The sequence below is a fragment of the Aspergillus foveolatus genome, assembly GCF_047715535.1.
Source record: "Aspergillus foveolatus strain CBS 279.81 unplaced genomic scaffold BDW70scaffold_1, whole genome shotgun sequence".
Lineage (NCBI taxonomy): Eukaryota > Fungi > Ascomycota > Eurotiomycetes > Eurotiales > Aspergillaceae > Aspergillus > Aspergillus foveolatus.
The window spans coordinates 714,507-733,728 of record NW_027396065.1 but is presented as its reverse complement, the minus strand read 5'-3'; the positions used below and the strand labels follow the sequence as shown (position 1 = coordinate 733,728).

The 19,222-nt window shown below is 49.1% G+C and overlaps 4 protein-coding genes and 1 non-coding gene across 5 annotated transcripts; 4 read left to right on the top strand and 1 right to left on the bottom strand.

The window, feature by feature from the left end:
- Window positions 1-305: 305 nt before the first annotated feature.
- BDW70DRAFT_155047 (esterase/lipase family protein) lies at window positions 306-1,890 on the top strand (the record flags this gene model as incomplete). The annotated part of the gene is made up of 3 exons (XM_073739967.1): window positions 306-347; window positions 494-642; window positions 699-1,890. The coding sequence occupies 3 exons, from the start codon at window positions 306-308 to the stop codon at window positions 1,888-1,890; spliced, it is 1,383 nt and encodes a 460-aa protein (XP_073601181.1).
- A 1,027-nt stretch (window positions 1,891-2,917) lies between these two features.
- On the bottom strand, window positions 2,918-4,711 carry BDW70DRAFT_125879 (chitin synthase export chaperone). The gene is made up of 3 exons (XM_073734979.1): window positions 4,149-4,711; window positions 3,513-4,084; window positions 2,918-3,442 (listed from the first exon to the last, which is right to left on the bottom strand). The coding sequence occupies exons 1-3, from the start codon at window positions 4,384-4,386 to the stop codon at window positions 3,257-3,259; spliced, it is 996 nt and encodes a 331-aa protein (XP_073601180.1). The 5' UTR covers window positions 4,387-4,711; the 3' UTR covers window positions 2,918-3,256.
- A 4,129-nt stretch (window positions 4,712-8,840) lies between these two features.
- Window positions 8,841-9,750, top strand: BDW70DRAFT_3034 (uncharacterized protein). The gene is made up of 2 exons (XM_073743712.1): window positions 8,841-9,524; window positions 9,633-9,750. The coding sequence occupies exon 1, from the start codon at window positions 8,937-8,939 to the stop codon at window positions 9,489-9,491; it is 555 nt and encodes a 184-aa protein (XP_073601179.1). The 5' UTR covers window positions 8,841-8,936; the 3' UTR covers window positions 9,492-9,524; window positions 9,633-9,750.
- Window positions 9,751-12,897: 3,147 nt separating this feature from the next.
- Window positions 12,898-12,993, top strand: BDW70DRAFT_t18. The gene has a single exon. It is a non-coding gene; the product is annotated as a tRNA-Leu (tRNA).
- Window positions 12,994-13,905: 912 nt separating this feature from the next.
- On the top strand, window positions 13,906-16,983 carry BDW70DRAFT_155045 (uncharacterized protein; the record flags this gene model as incomplete). Its single annotated transcript, XM_073739966.1, has 3 exons — window positions 13,906-14,544; window positions 15,476-16,190; window positions 16,277-16,983. 3 exons carry the CDS (start codon window positions 13,906-13,908, stop codon window positions 16,981-16,983), a joined length of 2,061 nt encoding a protein of 686 aa, XP_073601178.1.
- Window positions 16,984-19,222: the final 2,239 nt, after the last annotated feature.

Here is a 19,222-nt window from a genome sequence, read left to right as displayed (position 1 = left end):
TGTTTACTTCGAGCAGCCATAGCTACAGGAAGAGCTTCAGACTAATTTACACTGTCCGGGAAAATATCACGACGTTTCATTTTCCTCCTCATACGTATATGTTTAGAATGTAAATTCAGAATAATTATCCATACGAGCAGATACTAACAATACACTAGAAACTGAGGAAAACGATCACGTGCATGGTGTTCTGTGACGTAGCCAAAGCTCATGTGGGGACCAGGCTGGATCTTCTGCAGTGTGCTACATTATGACCGACAGTAACATAAATATATCTCATCCAGCAATCAGTCCATCTATATAAGATGAAAAAAACTCTGTTGCTGGTGTTTGTTCATGGCTTCAAGGTAAGCCAGGATCTCGCTTCTTGATGGTGCCTATGGAAGCACAAGCTGGAGACTCCGACGACTTCCCCGCATAGAGGTGGTTTTAGTGCTCCGCATGAGAGGAATTTTACCACGAAGAGTCGCTAAGAGACACTTCCTACAACCAGGGCGGCGATGACACATTCGGTGAATTTCCGCAACATATAAAGGCTCTCCTTAGCCGCAAGCTCCCCTCCATAACCGTGGCGACACTCGTTTACCCCAAGTATGAGACTCGAGGGAGCTTGCAGGACTCAGTGAGTGCGTTTCGGGAATGGTATGTGTTGATAATCCATCACTCAGCTGATGAAGAGCTGTGCTGACGCTCTGAAGGCTGCAGAATCAAGTAATCGATCTGGAAGTTTCCAACCGAACCCCTTCGCCCACCGTTGATCCGTCCGTGCACGTCTTTCTCGTTGGTCACTCGATGGGTGGAATCGTCGCTGCCGAGACACTGTTGCTCCTGGCTTCTGAACAGCCCATACCGGCGAGGACTCAATCTCAGTCGTCACGACATGAATTCGATGAGGGCTCAAAAGATACGACAGCCGCAGAGAGCACTAATCTAGCGGACTCTGGCTTATTCATGTTTCCCCATATTCAGGGCGTGTTCGCGTTCGATACCCCATATCTTGGAGTTGCGCCTGGTGTAGTGTCTTACGGCGCCGAAGGTCATTATAAGACAGTCACGTCAACATATAACGCATTCTCCGAGGTTGCTGGACTATTTGGGCTCGGGGCGAACAACGCTTCAAGCAAAGGGGCACCACCACCTTCAGGCGAAGCCAAAAAGCTAACGCCTGCGTCAGATGGTGATGCTGCAGCGACACCGTCCTGGCAGCGGTGGGGACGGTATGCGATGTTTGCTGGTGCTGCAGGAGCTGTCGCTGCGGGAGGAGCGGCAGCCATGTATTCCCAGCGGCAGCGGTTGACCGATAGCTGGGGCTGGGTTTCGTCGCATCTTGCATTCGTGGGCTGCCTAGCACGACCAGCAGAGCTCCAGCGACGTATTGCGCAATTGTCGCAAGTGCGCAAAGACCGAGGAATCAGATGCGTGAACTTTTACACCTGCCTAGGGAAGGGGGCGCCGTCCCTGGTAGAAAACACCAGCAACGTCAACGAGACAGGCAGGGGTCAACCAGCATCCTTCAGCTCCAGGATTATCCGCTCGAAGCACCGTACTTTTTGCACTATCCCGGATGGCGAGGAAGGCAAAGGCCAAGAAAAGCCGAAACGCATGGGGCCGGGAGTCGAATGGACTAAGGTTGTGAATGATAAGGCCACCGATGAGATCAAGGCCCATACCTGCATGTTTCTCCCGAAGCAGAATCCGGCTTTCTACGAACTAGTTAATCATGCATGCACGGCGATGGTCAGATCGGTGGACAGGGGATGGTACAGTACCGCGGGAGGACAGGCTATTTACAGCGAAGCACCAGCGGACAAGATGCCGCGGCCCGAGCGGGACCGAGCCAACACTCAAACCGAAAGCGGGATGGAGGAGGACGTTGTAATCATTGATTGATCATGCAGAATCTTCCGGTTCGGTTCCTTTGCGCCGTCAGCCGTCTTCTGTCAGCCCGCCAATCTTGCTTGACAGCGATTCTTCACGGATCAGCGTCGTTACCGGCTCACTGGAGCCGGCTGACAAACTTCATTGGGTGTCTTTGCACTACGACATCAATACTTCAGGCCATTAGCACCCAACTTCAAGTACAGAGTACAAAGTACAAGTACGAATGTTCAGCGTCCTGCGCCAAATTAGCGGATTAATGTTAGCTGCGAGTCACAACCACAAGCCTTCCACGCAAGTCATAGCCTTGCAGGGGTCCCGTGCGCGACCATCGCCCACCAAAGCAGTCCAGGAACAGGATGTGCTTCCGGCCGGGTCCAGGCTGCCAGGCAATTTCCGTCCCTCCGAGCTAGGTGCACCTAGTCAATGTGGTGTTATCCCACAACGGAAAACTCACCGGTCTCTTTTCGGCCATTCAGCCTATCAGCGACTAGTAATTGACGTCTAGCAAGGTACACCAATCAAGAAATTGCACGGCAGTCGGCAATGGCCCGTCAGCCACCGTATATGGTATCCGTCAACTGCGAATCAATTATAGTCATGAGGTCCTTCAATTGCCTTCGTAGATAGATCATTCTTTCTGTCACATGCCGGCAATATTCACTTAGGGCTTTTTAAACACGAAACATCAGTACTAATCTCAAGCGTCTGGGGGAATCCGCCCTGGCTTGATTTCAGTGCAACCCGCTGAATCATCGTATTTTTTCTGACAAGAGATTAATTGAGAAGATTAATAATGTAACGGGATGAGATAACGGGAAACTCTAACTGCATACTGCGAAATGCCAGGTGGGAGGTGCAAATAAATGTTCCATGCGCTATAGTCCTACCCAAAAGAGCAGTGTGCATACATATGAGTCGGATAAACCCGTAGGCTAGTGCGAAGTATCGACAGGGATCTTTAGTCGTAGATATTTCCTACTTTATCGATAGTTGATATCTGTGTGCGGCCGTCCTGTTTTGGTCCGAAACACTGAACTTTGATGGATAAAGAACCAAAATATTTTGTGAGCGCTAAATCCTACCCTTTGCGAGAATGTACATGGATAGGAAGTTAAGAGAAATCTCCCAAATGGGGATGTATATGATGGATGTATTCGCAGGGTTAAAAACAGAAAACAAAACACCCGACGCTGATCTCGCTATAAATACAGACTGATGACCAAAATTTTGGACGATTCAAAGTGATGTCGTAGATAGATTAGTGTACTCGCTTCGAAAGAAAGACCGCATCGTAAAATATGTTAGGTTTAAAGTATATCCTTGTATGCAAAGAAACTGGCTGGTGCGCCTGAATGGGGTATATGTCGACAGTAGGCTAATAGCCGTGGCCGTTATAGGTAGACGCACGATGATGGTACATGCTCCCGGCATACTCCGAGTTCGTATCCTGGTAGACCGTCGTTCGACGGTCCTCGTCCGGGAGGAGTTCCTTGATCTCCCAGTTGTTCGGCTTGATTCCAACGGAGAACTCAAGGTCCTCTTTTGTGATGTAGTCCCAGAACTAGAGAGCAAATGATGTCAGAGGAATGCAGAGAGAAGCTTGGAAGATTCAACTTTGAGGCTGACTGTACCTTATATACCATCATGACGGCGAGAAGATTGCAGAAGGTAGCAAAGAACAGACCATCCAGGTAATGCTGGACATTGTCGCAGATGACATCTCCAAAAGCGTACATGATCACCTGACCTGCAATGAAGACAAGCAGGCCGAATGCAATATGGCCGAGCGGCCAACGATCCTCAAGAGTATTCAGCACAAGTAGAAGTTGCATCACTAAGTATACGGCGATGCAGATCGCATTTATGATATACAAGACGATGAACAAGGCAAGAGTGTTTGTCGGACTTAGACCACCCCACGACTTGAACGTCAGGATAGAGATCAGAAAGGAAACGGCGAACATGACCGTTGACGTGAGCCGAAGAAGCCAGACTGACAAGGCTGTTCCATCTTCGTATAGTTGGAATCCGACAAACCCGTTTACGAGTAGACTTGTGCAGAGTGCGGAAGCCAAGCCATTCTGTACTGCGACGAACCAGGGGAAAGGGCCGCTTCGAGGAGGTACTACGCCGGCGTCGATGACGAGCGAACAGACGGTGAGGGCCATGTAAATGTAAAAGAATGTGATAATCTCCTTTCGGCCTAGGCGGGGGAAAATCGTTAGTGCTGGGTTGTCGGAGAAAAAGAGATGGCGCGACAAACTTACCGACAGCAGTAAATTTCGACCTGATGTGCAGGATCATGATCACGGTCATACCCAGCGCGATAATATGGAGAAACGATGCAGCACCTTCGAAGATAATCGTGTTGGCCAGCTCGATATTTCGCGCATAGCAGTTCGGTATAATCCCAGTAGAACCTGAGATTGCTGACGAGGGGCCGACCAAAGAACAGAGCGGCAGCGCTGCCTTCTTGCAGATCTCGTCAAAGTCGCCAAATCCCATGCTGAAAGTATTTTGCTCGTTTTTCGTCCGTTCTCGACTCGGTTAATGGACTCTAGTCGTTCAAATCCACGAAGTATGAGGCGGGCTTGATAGGGGCTCCGCTCCTGGATTCAGGAACGAGGCCGCAACGAGTGACTTTCCGACGTTAGCCAGGCGCAAAGGTTAACCGCAGCAGAACGCTTGAACGAGTGACGGCCCGGGTAAGGTGCACGATCGGGCGCAGAAAGTTTCGAACTGCGAAGGATGATACAAGTTGCCTCAACAAGGCTGGGGAGGGGAGTCCTGGCGGCTGTCTGAAGTTAGATCACGAGATCCACTAGTGCCGATCGAGGCCGGGCTAGGCTGAGCCGATACTTTGCTATCTTTGGACTAGCGTATAATATAACCACTAACCAGACTGGGAACTATGCTTACCCCGCCCGCCGGAGTTCTCTGCTGACTTGAGGCCATCGGCAGCTTTGTGTGGGATCGGTACCTGCATTCTGACTCCTATAAACCGGATGATGAGGGTTGGTGAAGAACTCTCAAAGGCTTGGGGTGTCTCCAGCTTGTGCAGCCGGATTGTGTGCATTCGAGTCCTTGGTACGGAGTGACGCCTTCCAGAATCCTTCCGAGAACTGCCAGCCACAGGTATTGCGCCTCTAGTTTCAGCCTTCTACAAATTCACAGGATCGTGATGGCTGGTGTCTCCACTGAACAAACTTTGTCTTCAAGTGAGTCGAGTCTCGAAGCTGTGGCTGTTCGTGTCTGAGAAGTAAGCGCTCGCCCTTTGCAGTCCGGACCGGTACAGCTCATCACAGGCACAGCTGGCGGCCACCTGGGCTTGATTAGGCTTCCTTGGTATGGACTAATATCGGTCATTACTATCCCAGCGCAAAGCTTGCCTCACTCTCTCCTGACAGCTGTATTCGGGCAAGCACATTCTCACACTCCACACATTGCAGTTCCGAGGCAAGCACAGAAGTTTGACCTGAGACATAGAGATCCTGACCCGATGTGGTGCCATAGCATGTCCATCGCCCGCGGACTACCATAGAACGAGCGAGGAATACTAAGTTGTGGGTTGAGCCTTGTCTCAAGGTCCGCAGGGATCCGGCAGTTGCTCGGAAGATCCCGCTACGACGATATTGGACAACGAAGCACGAAACACGAAAACGGGTACCAGTAGACATACTTTCTGTTACGAGGCGGAAGGACAATGACGAGGACGTTTTTTTGGATCCACCTTCGTTGAGTCGTCACCGACGCGCAGTTTTGACCTGGCCGAAATCCGAGTATCCATGACTGAGAACACGTCACAGGATTAAAGAGTTTATCTGTTACAGGCCGGGCTAAGTGAGTTCAAGCTCCTTTTTGAATGAAATCCATGCGGGCTGGAGCCAGGGTGTTGTGCAGATATATCGTGCGGGCCGGCTCTCGTACGGTGGACGGGCGGAGGCTCGGAGCACGTACAGCGTAAATGCAAGATTCCACAGCTATAGAAGCCGGAACTAAAATCGCCGCAGCCAATGAGTGTTCTTCCGAAGCATTCAATGCGCTACTGATATCATATCACCTACCTGGAGCGTACCTTATACAGTTATACTCCGTGCCCAGCCCGCCTAGTCCCACACGTAAAAACCCTGGCCTCTCCCAGGTTTATGCAGCAGTGGGGGCTGCAGGCTCCATCATCCATGGAGGTTAGAACTGCCGAACCTTGGAAACTACCGGTAGCCTACTCTGTACAGAGTTTCCCCATAGACTAACCTTACGCAGCTCTGCACTCTCGATGAGACTTACTTTCGCTACAATTCCGAGTTCGGCTCGTCGCCCAGCGCCAGCGCAGTGCAGACACGATCTGTCAGTATACCCATCACTTCAATATCGCAAGCCAACTGACTATTGATCTCTGCATGAGATCCCAGCTAGCGCCACGTGCCGTTAAAGGCTTAGACTGCATCATCAACGGCTTTGGAGGGACGGCGTCGATCACTGATAAATTCTCCCAACCCGATCGAGCCGAAACGGGCGGATCCATGAGGACGAATTTGAAGCTATCCAAGTGGGCCCCCCTAAGTTCCGCCTTTCTCTTTCACGGCCACAACTTGCAGCGCAGCCGCGGTACCGTTCTACTTCGGGGCCGATGGCTCGGAACATGGCATTACCTTTCATGATGCTAAACTGGATGGGCGCTTTGCGTCGCTGTGGTTGGCTCAGGATGAAGTCTCCATCAATCCCTGATATTTAACATGGGACTAAATGGTTTAAATAATCGGCCTCAGAATAATAATGGATAGTCCCGAATAATAACACTCGGAGACAAAAAAAAAGGCCAATCACATTTTGGCTCTGGCCATTTTTCCCAACTCCCCTGTCGAGTAACCCTGGCAGACTGCGCCTGGCTTGTGACGGCCCCGGACCCTACTATAATCCTTGATAATGGCAGTTACAAGTTGGACCACTTCTCTCCATGATTCTATGAGCAAGAATTCCTGAGTATATATTGTTCTCTGCTTCTGGTACATTCGCGCGTTCACCTCGACCATCCTTTTTCTTCAATCCGGACTTCTGCCTGCCTGCCAGCGATCCACTGCACCCAACGCCAATCCGCTACCACTAAACACACTCTATATTCCGCCTCCATTGAGAAAGCGCACCACTAGCTCAGCTCTTAACCTAACACTTCTCATTCCGGCTGGCCCGTCCATTTGCAAACAATAATGTGCAATCATTACAAGAACTACTACATATACAGCGCATGCAACCAACCCAGCTCTCATGTTATTCGCACCTCCATCGACGAGCCGAAAGAGGCGCGGTGTTCGAGCTCTCCACACGACAGGTTTATTGTCGTTGTCGGGAAGTGCGTGCTCTGCAATCGATGATCGCTGGGAGCAGCTGTTTATGAGCTCACAGCTGCGCTCGCGGGTTGACGGGGAACCCCCTTCGAAGTGTATGCCACTCGCCGGCTGATCTCGGCCATGATTTTTCTGTGGGAACGGGCCTCTTCCGGTAGTTCGAGTTTTTGATTCCGCTAAGATACCTCTGTTTGTTATACGGATGCCTGAGTTTCTTCGCTTCGGCTGTGTTTTACTACCTACGACTTTGCCTGTGGCGGTGGGTTTGACGTACTTGCTGGACCAGCTGGATGTGCACTTGCTTTAGAAAGGTCCCCTCTGTATGGCGTTGGACTGGGAATTGGGATTTCTAGACGGTTGAATTCTACCATCATGACTTATGAGCTTTCTTTGTTTCTCTTCTCTATCCGTCGCAAGCCTGATCTAGACTCTCGCACAGGCAGCATCACATGTCCCAGCGCAGGCCTGCAGCATGTGTCCGCTTTAGTCGAGGAGCTTGGACCTGGTGCTTTCGATACCTGGACTTGTTGCCCTCCGGGAGCGGGAGGATCAGGCGAAAATCAGGAGATGTTCGAATGCTTATGCGCCTTGACCTCGTCTATTCTATGGCAGTATATTAGCAATATAACGGACGCTCTGCAGATAATATAAATTGCCGCCAAGCCCCCAAATGATAGTGTACCGCTATTGCTCCGAGATGAAGATGGAGTCTGTGCTCTGCGACCGGCATTGCCATCGTCTGCCTGTCTGCTCCCATGAGCTCTTTACGGGCTCGACTCGACTCATCTCGAAGCCCCTCGACGATAACCCATCCCGGCTGTCACACTTATTTCGACCACTTGGAGTTTCTCGTTGAGACAGTCTCCGGGCCTCATTTCATCTGCCCCAGGGACTGGTCCATGCAGCTTTATCACACCCACCAGACCGGCGTCCTCATTTCCATCCCCACGCAATCCATCTACGCCTCCGCGACAACCTGGAGTTCCGAAATCACAGGACTAGAGTAATTGCGGGTGAGATAGCTCGCACGAATTTTTCCCCTCTGCTCGCACCTAAGAGGCCCGGCACATCTCCCGGGATGGCCTTTCTTACGCACGCCGGCGCTTCTTGGTTGTTGTTTATTGGATTCATGATTGCATGACCGTTGTCGATTAATATGTGGCCAAATACTGTTTAAGATAACCCTCCTGCGAATCACGGCAGTTGGACGCTGCTAAGAACCCGGCCAGCTCATAGGAACTTTAGACTAGACGCCACAGGCCAATCCTGTCTTGGCCCGATCACGAGGTAAGAGTACTTATACTGTACTGTCTTTGAGCAGAGACGATGCTGCCTGTCTCCCCATTGATTCTATATCCTAGAGCTACCGGGCAGTGTGCGGGCTGGCATCCGCACTGCACCGATGCCCCTTTTGCGCTGGGCCACCGTTCCCGCTGGTGGCGCTGATATTCTCTCCCATTCCTTCTGGCTCGGCACCCATACCAAAGCGCAAGCTTGCTTGACGGTGATGGCACAATCCATCACCTTTTGAATCAATCTGGCACATATCCACTGTTATTTGTCGATCATATCATCCTGGCTCATATACCGCATTGTCGGAGTTAGCCAACCAAACCCCTTTCATCTCCACCTTCACAAAGAACCTTTAGAACCGATGACGAAGCAGCTGAAACAGCATCTCTTAGCAGTCAATCACCATCCTGACGAACAAAGATGATGGATCCGTGCTGTGGGGGCGGGAGGCCGTCTCATGAAGATCGCGACTCGCTTCGGAAAAGAGTCGAGTGGCTTGATCAGACACGGACGGATCATCGATCCATCCCCATCCCCATTTCAAAGCTGTTACACTGCGCTAAGCCAACGCCTGCGACTATATTCCGGCACCTTCGAAATCGAAGCCGGCCCTCAACCATTCACGGAGCTCCAGCGCTGTCAGTCCCCGAAAACCATCCCGCAGGGCCACATCAGCCAACAGTTGCCCTCCGTTGTAAAAAGGGGAGAGCCCTGTCGATCGGCCAATTACGCAATTGTGAGCTCATTTCTCTTTTTGTGAATCCAGTTACTTCGAGTATGGTTTGCGGTCACGGAATACATACTCTGAACAGAGATCAGACTACCTCGTGGTACACCTACCCGAACATGCAGGCACTCTGTCGGAAGTATTCCGGCCAACGAGGAGCAACCCAGCAGGTAGGACCACTGGGTTGGGTTTGGGGTCGTGGTTGGGGGTCATATATGGTAAGCCCTCCAGAGCGTGCAGCTAAGTAGACCCCCAAGAGTCAAGATACAATGAAGTACAGAGTATGCATCCCTAGTCTTTAGCTTGTCGGTTAAATCTCCTGAACCCGACCTTTCACCGTGACCCGCTACTCCAACTACTACTAAAGTACTAGTACTGACGGCGTCCAGAGCGTTTACGTAGCCTTGTAGGCCTTCAGAGCAACTGACCTCCTAGGCAGCTAGGTTTTTACGGCCAAACTCTTAGATATTGCGCTTGTACACCCGAAATTTAGGCCAACAGACTAATTACCGTGCTAACGGCCCCGTGCGCAAACTGAGGACGGATGCCGGGGATTAATCCAAGCAAGCCGCCAATCAAAAAATTCTCCCGGCTCTTCTCTTCCATCCGATGCGTGGCCCTGGACGTACAAGGTTTGTATCAGATACGTACGTCCTCTTAGACCCCTGGATTATAGATTGCGTGTCCGGATATAGGAGGATGATAACCCGGCCGGAACAATGACTGAATCGGCTTTATCCGGCTTCTCCCGTGAATTGTTTATAATCTCTCAACGTAGGCCCGGCAGAACCTCTGCATCACATGGCTTCTAGAAATACCCGGAGGGATTCGGTACCTTATCTTTGCTCTAGTAATGTAAAAGGTGATTGGCCCGATCCCAGGTCCACTCCTGTAGTCTCAAGAGATGTTCAACAGTAGTCTATTACTTATTGCAATCAAGACCCCAGCGTAAGTCTATCCTCCTGCGCTATAGATTGGAAGCCCGTTCTACGCGCACGCTTTTGACCCGTCAAGCCGCTAAGAAGCATGCATTAGCCAGTTGGTCTAGCTGGTCACTAGTTAGTGCTTCAGACCTAGTCCGCTCCTACTACTTCACTATAAATGTTAACCCATGAAAAGAAAAGGTCATTAAAGAAAAGGCCATTAAAGAAAAGGCCATTAAAGAAAAGGTCTATTATCTCTATATCTGAATCTTGCAATCTAAAGGCAAATTCATCTGCTCAAGCTTCTACATACAGTCCAATGCCCCTGAATGGCTTGTGGCAATCAAACATCTATCACTTTCTTGATCTGTTGTCACGGCTCTACTTCGCGTCCAGGATCCGAGCCCTAACTCACCATGTGCGATACGTCTGCAGAGTAAGGAGACCTAAGAAAGTAGCCGCGCCGTTCAGCTGCATCCACTACTAGTATCCACTTTTGAAAGGCCATTCTGCACCCTCCAGCTGCCTGATAATAAGAGCTAAAACTCAGTTCTGTGGAGGCCGTTACCGTGACTATTAGAACTGGTAACAACCGCGTAGTAACTCGTCAGAGCGTCTATGATGAATTGGTGTTCTGACGATTGGGACAATCCTGGGTGACATGACTCGCCGACCGCCTGAGTCAAGAGTCCGGCAGCGGTGCACTAGTTCATGAGTAAGTAGTTCGTGACTGACTCTGCATTTCTACGTCAGTGCATCGACGGCTCTAGATCCGCGCGCGGATCCTTCTGACTCTGTCTTTGTGACTCTCAAAAATAAACTAGCAGGTTGGTCAATATGACAAAGTCAAGGAACAGTAATAGGACTAAGAATCATGCAGGTGCAGGAACGATTGAGGTCTAAAATGAGCCAGCCCCAGCCCTGGAGACGAGGACAGATCCACTTGGCTTCAGGAAACGGGACTAGGTTAGACCCGACCCAGCTGGAAGCGGGCCCCCGGTTCTGTCAGCGCCATGTGGCAGACTCTGGCTAATATTTCCGGTTGGAGACTCGGATTAAGGGGGAGTCAGGGGTCGCGCGAATCTAGCTGGATAACCGGTACGTGTAAGTTTGGGGGCTTGGAATGTGACACCTGGAGTACACAAGGTGGGCCGTATGAGTTATCACATCGCGCGCAGAGTTGATGGCAAGAGGAGTTATATATCGGAGCCGGATACCATATACTGTTTAGCTCTTATGTCTACTTTTAGAAGGAGACACTGCCCTTAACGGTAATATTCCGACAGGGTTTGAAAGCTTGTCCATAGCTTTGCTAGATTGAGCTGACGGCCGCTGAGGTCAGCATGTATCTACCTAGCACAGATATCTGGTTCCTTATGGTATGAATGTAATGACTTTGGTCAAAAGATTAATCTATTGATAAATGCTATACCTCAGAACCCAGGTTATTACCCTGAGGTACTCCACTGGCGCCATGGACGGGAGCCAGGATCATCACCAGGCTTAAGGGCCGAATCGCCCAAGGCATGACTCCTATTCTCCATAAGAACGTTAGCCGCCGAAACACCTCCAATCTCTGTATCATCTCACTGCTACGTTAATGCCCTCTGTAGGCTTGAGGATATACCGCGTCATGAAATGGTTTGGTAGCTAGATGGAATTGAGATTTAATACGTGAAGTACCGTATGTGTTATGCCTGGGGTGCCTTTTCTCGAGAGTGAGTTCTGTAAATAATATGCAGCTAGCATCAACTGCGAGATTTGTGACAGACAGAATTATAGCGAACGGCTTCTGCATATCTCTATATTAGTCCCATAGACAGCGCCGTGTAACTTTCCAGATCTCAGTTTGCCGTTGTGGAGGAAAAATAAGAACCAAACATGTCCTAGCTGAAGCACTTACAGAATAATGGAAGAGATGTTTCTAATATGAAAAGAGTGTTCCCCCCACCCACTTTTGTCAGCTGCCGCTGAGCACGCCCAGCGATGTACTGGCAAGGACAAGAGGCGGCCCGGGATGGATGCACCTAGTATCGTCCCGGTTCAGTGAAGCAGGATCGTGTAAGACCATCGAGGAATCTTGAAAGACTGGTGAAGTCGTGTATCTAGAGGGCTCGGTCTGAACAATCTCCTGACACGAGAGCAGCAAAGCTCGCCCTTCGAAGCGCAGCGCATCAACATGATACTTCCGGACCTTGGGTGATTCGGGCTCCTTTGAAGGACTATACAGACGGCTGGCGGAAACGACCAAGACGTTGTGGAATAAGGCAGAGTTTCCCAAGTGAACTCAAACGAATGTAAAGGAGATTACGCTTCTGGGATGGGTGATGTGAATGACGAGGTCATTGTCAAGGTAAACGAAAAAGCTGACCAAGGAGTACTGGGTGGGACAGCTCAAGTAAGGCGGAAGTCTATAAAGCATTGAATCAGAGAGCAATGTGCTCTAATGCCATTTCTCTGTTCCATATGGTATTCCTGACACATAGGGCTTTCCGCATGCTCGATGCTTCGCCAAAATATCTTCCATGCTGGCAATGCCTCGCACGGAAAGACATCATTCTAACAAAGCAACATCTTTTCGCAAATAGAGCAAGTATAGCATTGAAGAATTTCGATCGCATTTCGCTCTACAGAATCGAGATGGCAATGTTCCCCAGGATTTAAAGACGTTTGTGGACTCTGTACGGCATTATTTCAGGTGTCGTAAAATACTGCATTTTAAAGACTTTCAGGCAAGGTGGCCGAGTGGTTAAGGCGCTGTGTTTAGGTATTATACCTTTCAAGTCCGCAGTGGGAAACCTCGCGAGTTCGAATCTCGTCCTTGTCAGTTCTCTTTTTTTTTTGTCTAAATTAGCGCCGTTACTCCACTTATACCCAGACAAACCATTCACTCCATGAACTGGAGTACTAACATAACAGTTATATCATCTAAAGAACTCACAATACAACTTAAGCCTTCTAACTTTTCAAACGACTTTTCAAACGTAAATAATACGTCTTGCTTACGGTTCGGTCTAGACTTCGTACATAACGTGCCTGCACCGCTTAGAAGCAGTTAGCCCTATTTTCCGGCTCGTAAATGCCCTGAATGTGGCGAAAAACTCGAAATTGGCCAGACTGTACTATGTCGGAGAAACACCCGGCCTAGCCCTTCTGCTTGACCCCGATCCTTAAGGCCCCATGTGCTTCCATCTTACAATCGTTAAGATGGCACGCCATCTCCATGCTTGATAGCGCAGGATGGCTCTCCTTATTTACGTAGCAAACGGGTGAATAACCTGCAGATCGCCCAATGGCCAAATGTGGCAAGAGGTCTGTCCCTACCCAGAGCTGCTGATTTACGGGATGACATCGATCTTCCCCTAGGAATACTTAATATTGTATGTATTCTATTATGGAGAGTATTTTCACGACCAGGGCTGAATTGAAGACAATGAGAATTCTATATGCAAACTGACAAACTAACTTAAGGTCATAACAGGAGGTTTCAGAACCCTTTTTAAGGAGGCAGACAAGGCTTTCGTGTCAGAACGCCCGTGACCTTCGTAATGACAATTGATTAGCTGTCCGAGTGAGGCAACAGGCAAATTTTACCCCGCCTCAGCACCAGAATCAGTACCAGGATCGTCTCGAAGATATGCAGCATTCTTTCGAGCTATCACGCTTGCCTCTTTCTACTAGGGATTTGCTTTGCAGTTAGCCTCGACTCTCCCTATTGCCCAGTTAGTCGTGCCAGGAGATGAACACTTTCAAGCTTGCTGACTACACAATCGCCTGGATATGCGCCCTGGTGCTGGAGGCGGCAGCGGCTCGAGCCATGCTCGATCAGATCCACGCTCCACCTCAACAGATCTCTGATCCGAACGCCTATGAATTTGGCGAACTCAACGATCATTATATAGTCATAGCGTACCTACCAAATGGCGTGTACGGAACAGTGTCTGCCGCAATTGTCGTATCTCGCATGCGTTTGACCTTTCCCCGGCTGCAGCTTGGGCTCATGGTGGGGATTGGTGGTGGAGTCTCCAGTAAGAGCAATGACATTCGATTAGGCGACGTGGTTGTCAGCAAACCGGGTCGAAAACATGGTGGGGTTATACATTATGACTATGGAAAGGCCGTTCAAGGCGGACAATTCGAGCCCACAGGCATCCTGAATCAACCACCGCAGTCTCTCCCAACACATATGAGCCAACTGTACCCGAAGCAAATGTCAGAAGGCGAGGATGGTATCCCAAAAATAGTGAGCGATGTACTGAAACGAAACCCTGACATGAACACAAGGTTCTCCCCCCCGGCACGGAATGCCGATTACCTGTCACAGGCTATGGCCTGGATCTTGGTTGTCGGCCATGCCCTCAACCTGGTCCTAAATAAGGTTTTTGCAACATTAATGTACAGCCTCGGATTTGCGGCCTCGTAGGAAAAGAGATCCGTCCTCATAACTTCGGGAAAGAGATCCGTCGGCATGCAAGTCCGGGAAGTCGGAAGTCTTGACGTATGATTGGGAAAGCTTGATAAAAGGGGGGAGGAAGATATCTGCACTTCTATCTTTTGTTTCTTTCTCTAAGCTTGTGATACTCGTTTATACAGGACAGCTAGTTGAAAACAATACTACCTACGCCCGTTACATTACCTCGTTGAGCCTCCCTATCACCACGCTGATAATGATTCTGATTGCGAAAAGTGTGATAAAAAGTACTTGGTTTAACGACAGCCACGTTTGATGGAGACAATATATGTCCATTATGGCTTGATCGCATCTGGGGACTAGGTTATGAAAGACTCGGTAACACGAGACCGTCTAGCCCAGAAACATGGAGTGCTCTGCTTTGAAGTGGAGGCCGCAGGCCTAATGAACGAACTTCCAACACTTATCCGAGGAATATGTGATTACTGTAATTTGCATAAGCAGAAACAATGGCAAGGGTATGCGGCATTAACAGCAGCTGCTTACGGAAAACTTCTGCTAGCAGTCATGCCTCCTTGCAAACTAAATTCTGACTTGCTAGAGAGCAGCAGAATACGGCATTGCATGGCCTCTCTACCAAGGAACCCGAAATTTGTTGGCCGCGGTGTTGAGATCAAGAAGCTGGAAGAACTACTATCATTGCAAGATGGGCCCAGAAGGATTGCAATCACTGGTTTAGAGGGAGTTGGGAAGACGCAAGTTGCCCTGGAGCTGGCATACCGCAGACGAGACCAAGATTCGGGATGTTCGATTTTCTGAGTTCCATGCACTAGCCATGCAATGATTGATCAGTCGTTCCTTGAGATTTTCACAAATACTTGGACTGTGTGACGTGAAGCCTGCAGAGGTTAAGGAACAGATCCAGGCATATCTCAGCTCCAAAAACGCAGGGAAGTGGCTCTTGATTTTCGATAATGCGGATGATACGGATTTATGGTTAACGGCTTATGATAAAGCTCCAGCTCTTGAGAACTTTCTTCCCCAGAGTGAGCAAGGCCGCATCCTATCCAAAACCCGCAACTGGGAGCTTGCTGTGGAGCTCACATACTCCAATATCGTTCCTATTGAAGATGTTGATAAAGAGATTGCGCGGAATATCCTTGAGAGCCTACTATTACAAAAAAGCTTACTGAAGCATGATAGCATTATAGTTGCACTCTTGAAACATCTGGAATATCTCCCACTGGCAATCGCGCAGGCAGCTGCATACATCAACAAAAGCCGCTTGGATCTGGCTGCATACCTGACACTCTTACAAGACGAGGAGCAGGATGCTGTGGATCTTCTCAGTGAGAAATTCAGGGACCCAGGGCGATACAAGGATATGGAAAATGCCGTGATCAACACCTGGCTAATATCATTCAAGCAGATTCATCATCAGGATCTATTAGCAGCAGACTATCTATCTTTTATGGCCCGTATCAGTCCGCGAAATATTCCGCAGTCTCTTCTTCCAGCCCAGATATCAGGAAAAAAGAGAGTTGATGCTTTAGGGCTCCTGAAAGCATACAACTTCATCAACAGCCAAGAGGGAGACAAATATGCACAGGCTTGTACATATTGCGACCTGATATTGGTTGAGAAAGAATAGAGTGCTTGGTCACTGGGTTCAAAAGAGTAGCTGATCAAATGGAGAAAGTTTTTCCTAACGACCACTACACAAATCGAGGACTCTGGCGACAATACCTCCCTCATGCTCTAGCGTTGGTACATGAGAGCGATTTTACCAATCAACAGGACCCACATATCAACCTGGTTAATTATATCGCGAATTACCTATTAAGCGATGGCCGATATCTTGAAGCGGAGGTTCTGTACGCGAAGTTGCTGGAATTCCAAAAGAGAAATGGCCCCGAGGATCCCTCCACTCTGAGAAGCATGGCAAAACTGGAATCAACATACTGGAGTCAGGGAAGATTGAATGAAGCTGAGAAGCTGGAGGTGCAAGTCATGGAGTCATTCAAGACAGTGCTGGGTGTTGAGCATCCTGACACTTTGAGCAGCATGTCGAACATAGCGTCAACCCTTTGGAATCAGGGACGATTTCATGAAGCTGAGAAGCTGTTTACACATGTAATGGAGACAAGGAAGATTGTGCTGGGTATTGAGCATCCTGATACTCTGAGCAGCATGGCGAACCTCGCATCAACCCACCGGAACAAGGGACGATGGGACAAGGCAGAAAAATTATCTATGCAAGTCATGGAGGCAAGAAAGAGAGTATTGGGCCCTGAGCATCCTGACACTCTAACCAGCATGGCTACCTTGCCTATACCTGGACTCGGGGAAAGCTTCAAGACTCATTGGCCCAAATGCGAAGATGTTTTGAAGTATGCAACAAAGTAATAGGGCCAAACCATCCACTCACCAGATCCTCTTCTCGTGCTGTGAGTGACTGGAAAGATGAGCACAGTTCAGCAGCAAATCGCCCATCTCCGCCAGCGACCACTCAGATTGGAATCTCAGAAGTTACACAGGAAGTACTCTACAAATAAGCCGCATTAGTACCTGTGACAGATAGCAGCAAGAAAATTGAATTGTTACATCATGATATGTTTTCACGTAACTTCCCACGTTAGCAGCCACTAACCCTAACCGGATTAGTATGCCTTTTAGGTTAGGGTTGAGGAAACATGTCAGTTTCAGGACATATCGAGTGCGTCTGCACTTGGCAGTAGGCTCGGCGAGAGCAGCGATTCGTTCTTTCCCTTTGAGTCATCGCGAGTTATCCATCACGAGAAACCAGGCAAGACCTTCATCACTGAATGATTATTGTAGCTACATCCCGGTCTGGAACTTGGTTCCGGGTATAGGGGTTACTTACTATTGGGATACTTTCAGAGACAGACTGAAAGACTACCCTAAGTGCCTTGGAGAAACAACAAGCAAGTGTCTATCCGCTGCCGGTACATAACAGTAAACGGGATAGCATAAAGACCGCAAACGTCGGGCAGACCTGGAGACGAAGCATTCCTTAAGCCATTGTCGGGGTGCCGACTGTTCATTGGCAGCAGGATTGCTGCCTGTCGGACGATGGTTCTGACTTAGTCTCTGTCATATCGGTCCTCAATGGCCATATATCTAAACTTCAGCGTCTTCGATGCTCGGAAAGTGAGATCCTCTTCCTGTGGCAATTATATATACCTTCATGTTTTTCTTTCCCAGTGAGACCCTGTACCGGTAGAGGTACCCATACCCCCTGGGGTATTGTGAAATAGCAGTCTTTGCAGACGCATGCCTCCTCATTTCAGTGCAGAGTTGGTCGAGTCTCATCTCGTATCTCTTCGTACCGAACTATGTAGCCTGCACGGCCACTCAGGACAACGATGCGGCCGTTAAACTTTATCTTCCAGAACAAGTAGACTTCGGGACGCGCATACAAAAGAGCTTCTGGCTCATTGCTATCAATGTCCATAGAGTTCCAAGAAGCGTTCTGACGCTGTTCTGTCATTTGCCGCATGGAGAGCTTTGCGGTAATTGAAACGAACCAGGACAGTGATGCGGGTTCATTATTATTGACAGTCAATCCGAGGCTGCTGAGAAACTCGATATCCCTTTGCCGAGTTCTGTGGTTAGTTTTGTGCGATAGCAGGGGTAGGTAGACATCACACTTACACGTTGAATGAAGATCCTCTTCCTCAAGGTTGTAAGTGTCAAGCAAATCGACAGCAATGGGCTCCTCGATAGTCTAGGTCAAAGACTTCATAAACATTCGCTATAGTAAGATTGCTGATCCGCGTTTCTCGCGTTTGAGAATATCCTTATTTAAGTTCTCCAGACCGAGCTTTACTGCATTCTCCCTAAAAGTGTTACTCGCTCCGTTCAAGGTTCCTGCCTTCATGACCTTCCCACTTCTCACCCTTCCTACTTCCTCTCCGCATTTATTTATGAAGAACCCATCATTTCTACCAATGGTAGAATCATCTATCGGAAAACGTTCTCTTTGGGAAGTAGTGGAAACTCTGTCCTTTGCCCTCTACACTAATTCCAATACGATGAGCAAGAGCCCGGTCCTTATCTCATATTGCGACCGCCCGAGGCTGCGAAGACAAAGGATGATTAATCTTATCGTAAGACAAAACCGAATATACGCTTGTCTCGGTTCATTGCATTGTCCCAAGCAGAGCAAGAAGCCCTGGTATAGGACATGGTCGCGCACAGTCAGGTAAGTGTTTTGGCCATCAGCTCTTTGTATTGTGCTCAACAGGCTCAAATGGCTTGTCCACAACATCAGAGCAGCCTGCTAGTGTGATTCGTCTAGCAAGAATACCGGATGATCTGTGGATTGATTGGGAGTCTACGACTTCCTCCAAAGCAGATAAAATGATGTGTTGAAAATTGAACGAGTCTTTCTAGACAACAGCTAACGCTGCATTTGGTGGCGTGACTAAGACTTTCACCGTGAGCAGGCTGGAGGCGCCCCGCGTGATCACCCGTCGAATGCCGCACGAACTCTCGGTTCTCGTTTGTTATCCTCAGCTTGGTCTCTGTTTATCCGATTTCGGGATGCGATGAGCCGTTACCACCCTCGATGAACGCGAGTTCACTAAACTTCTAGTTTGGACATCAGCTAAGGCTAAAGGTA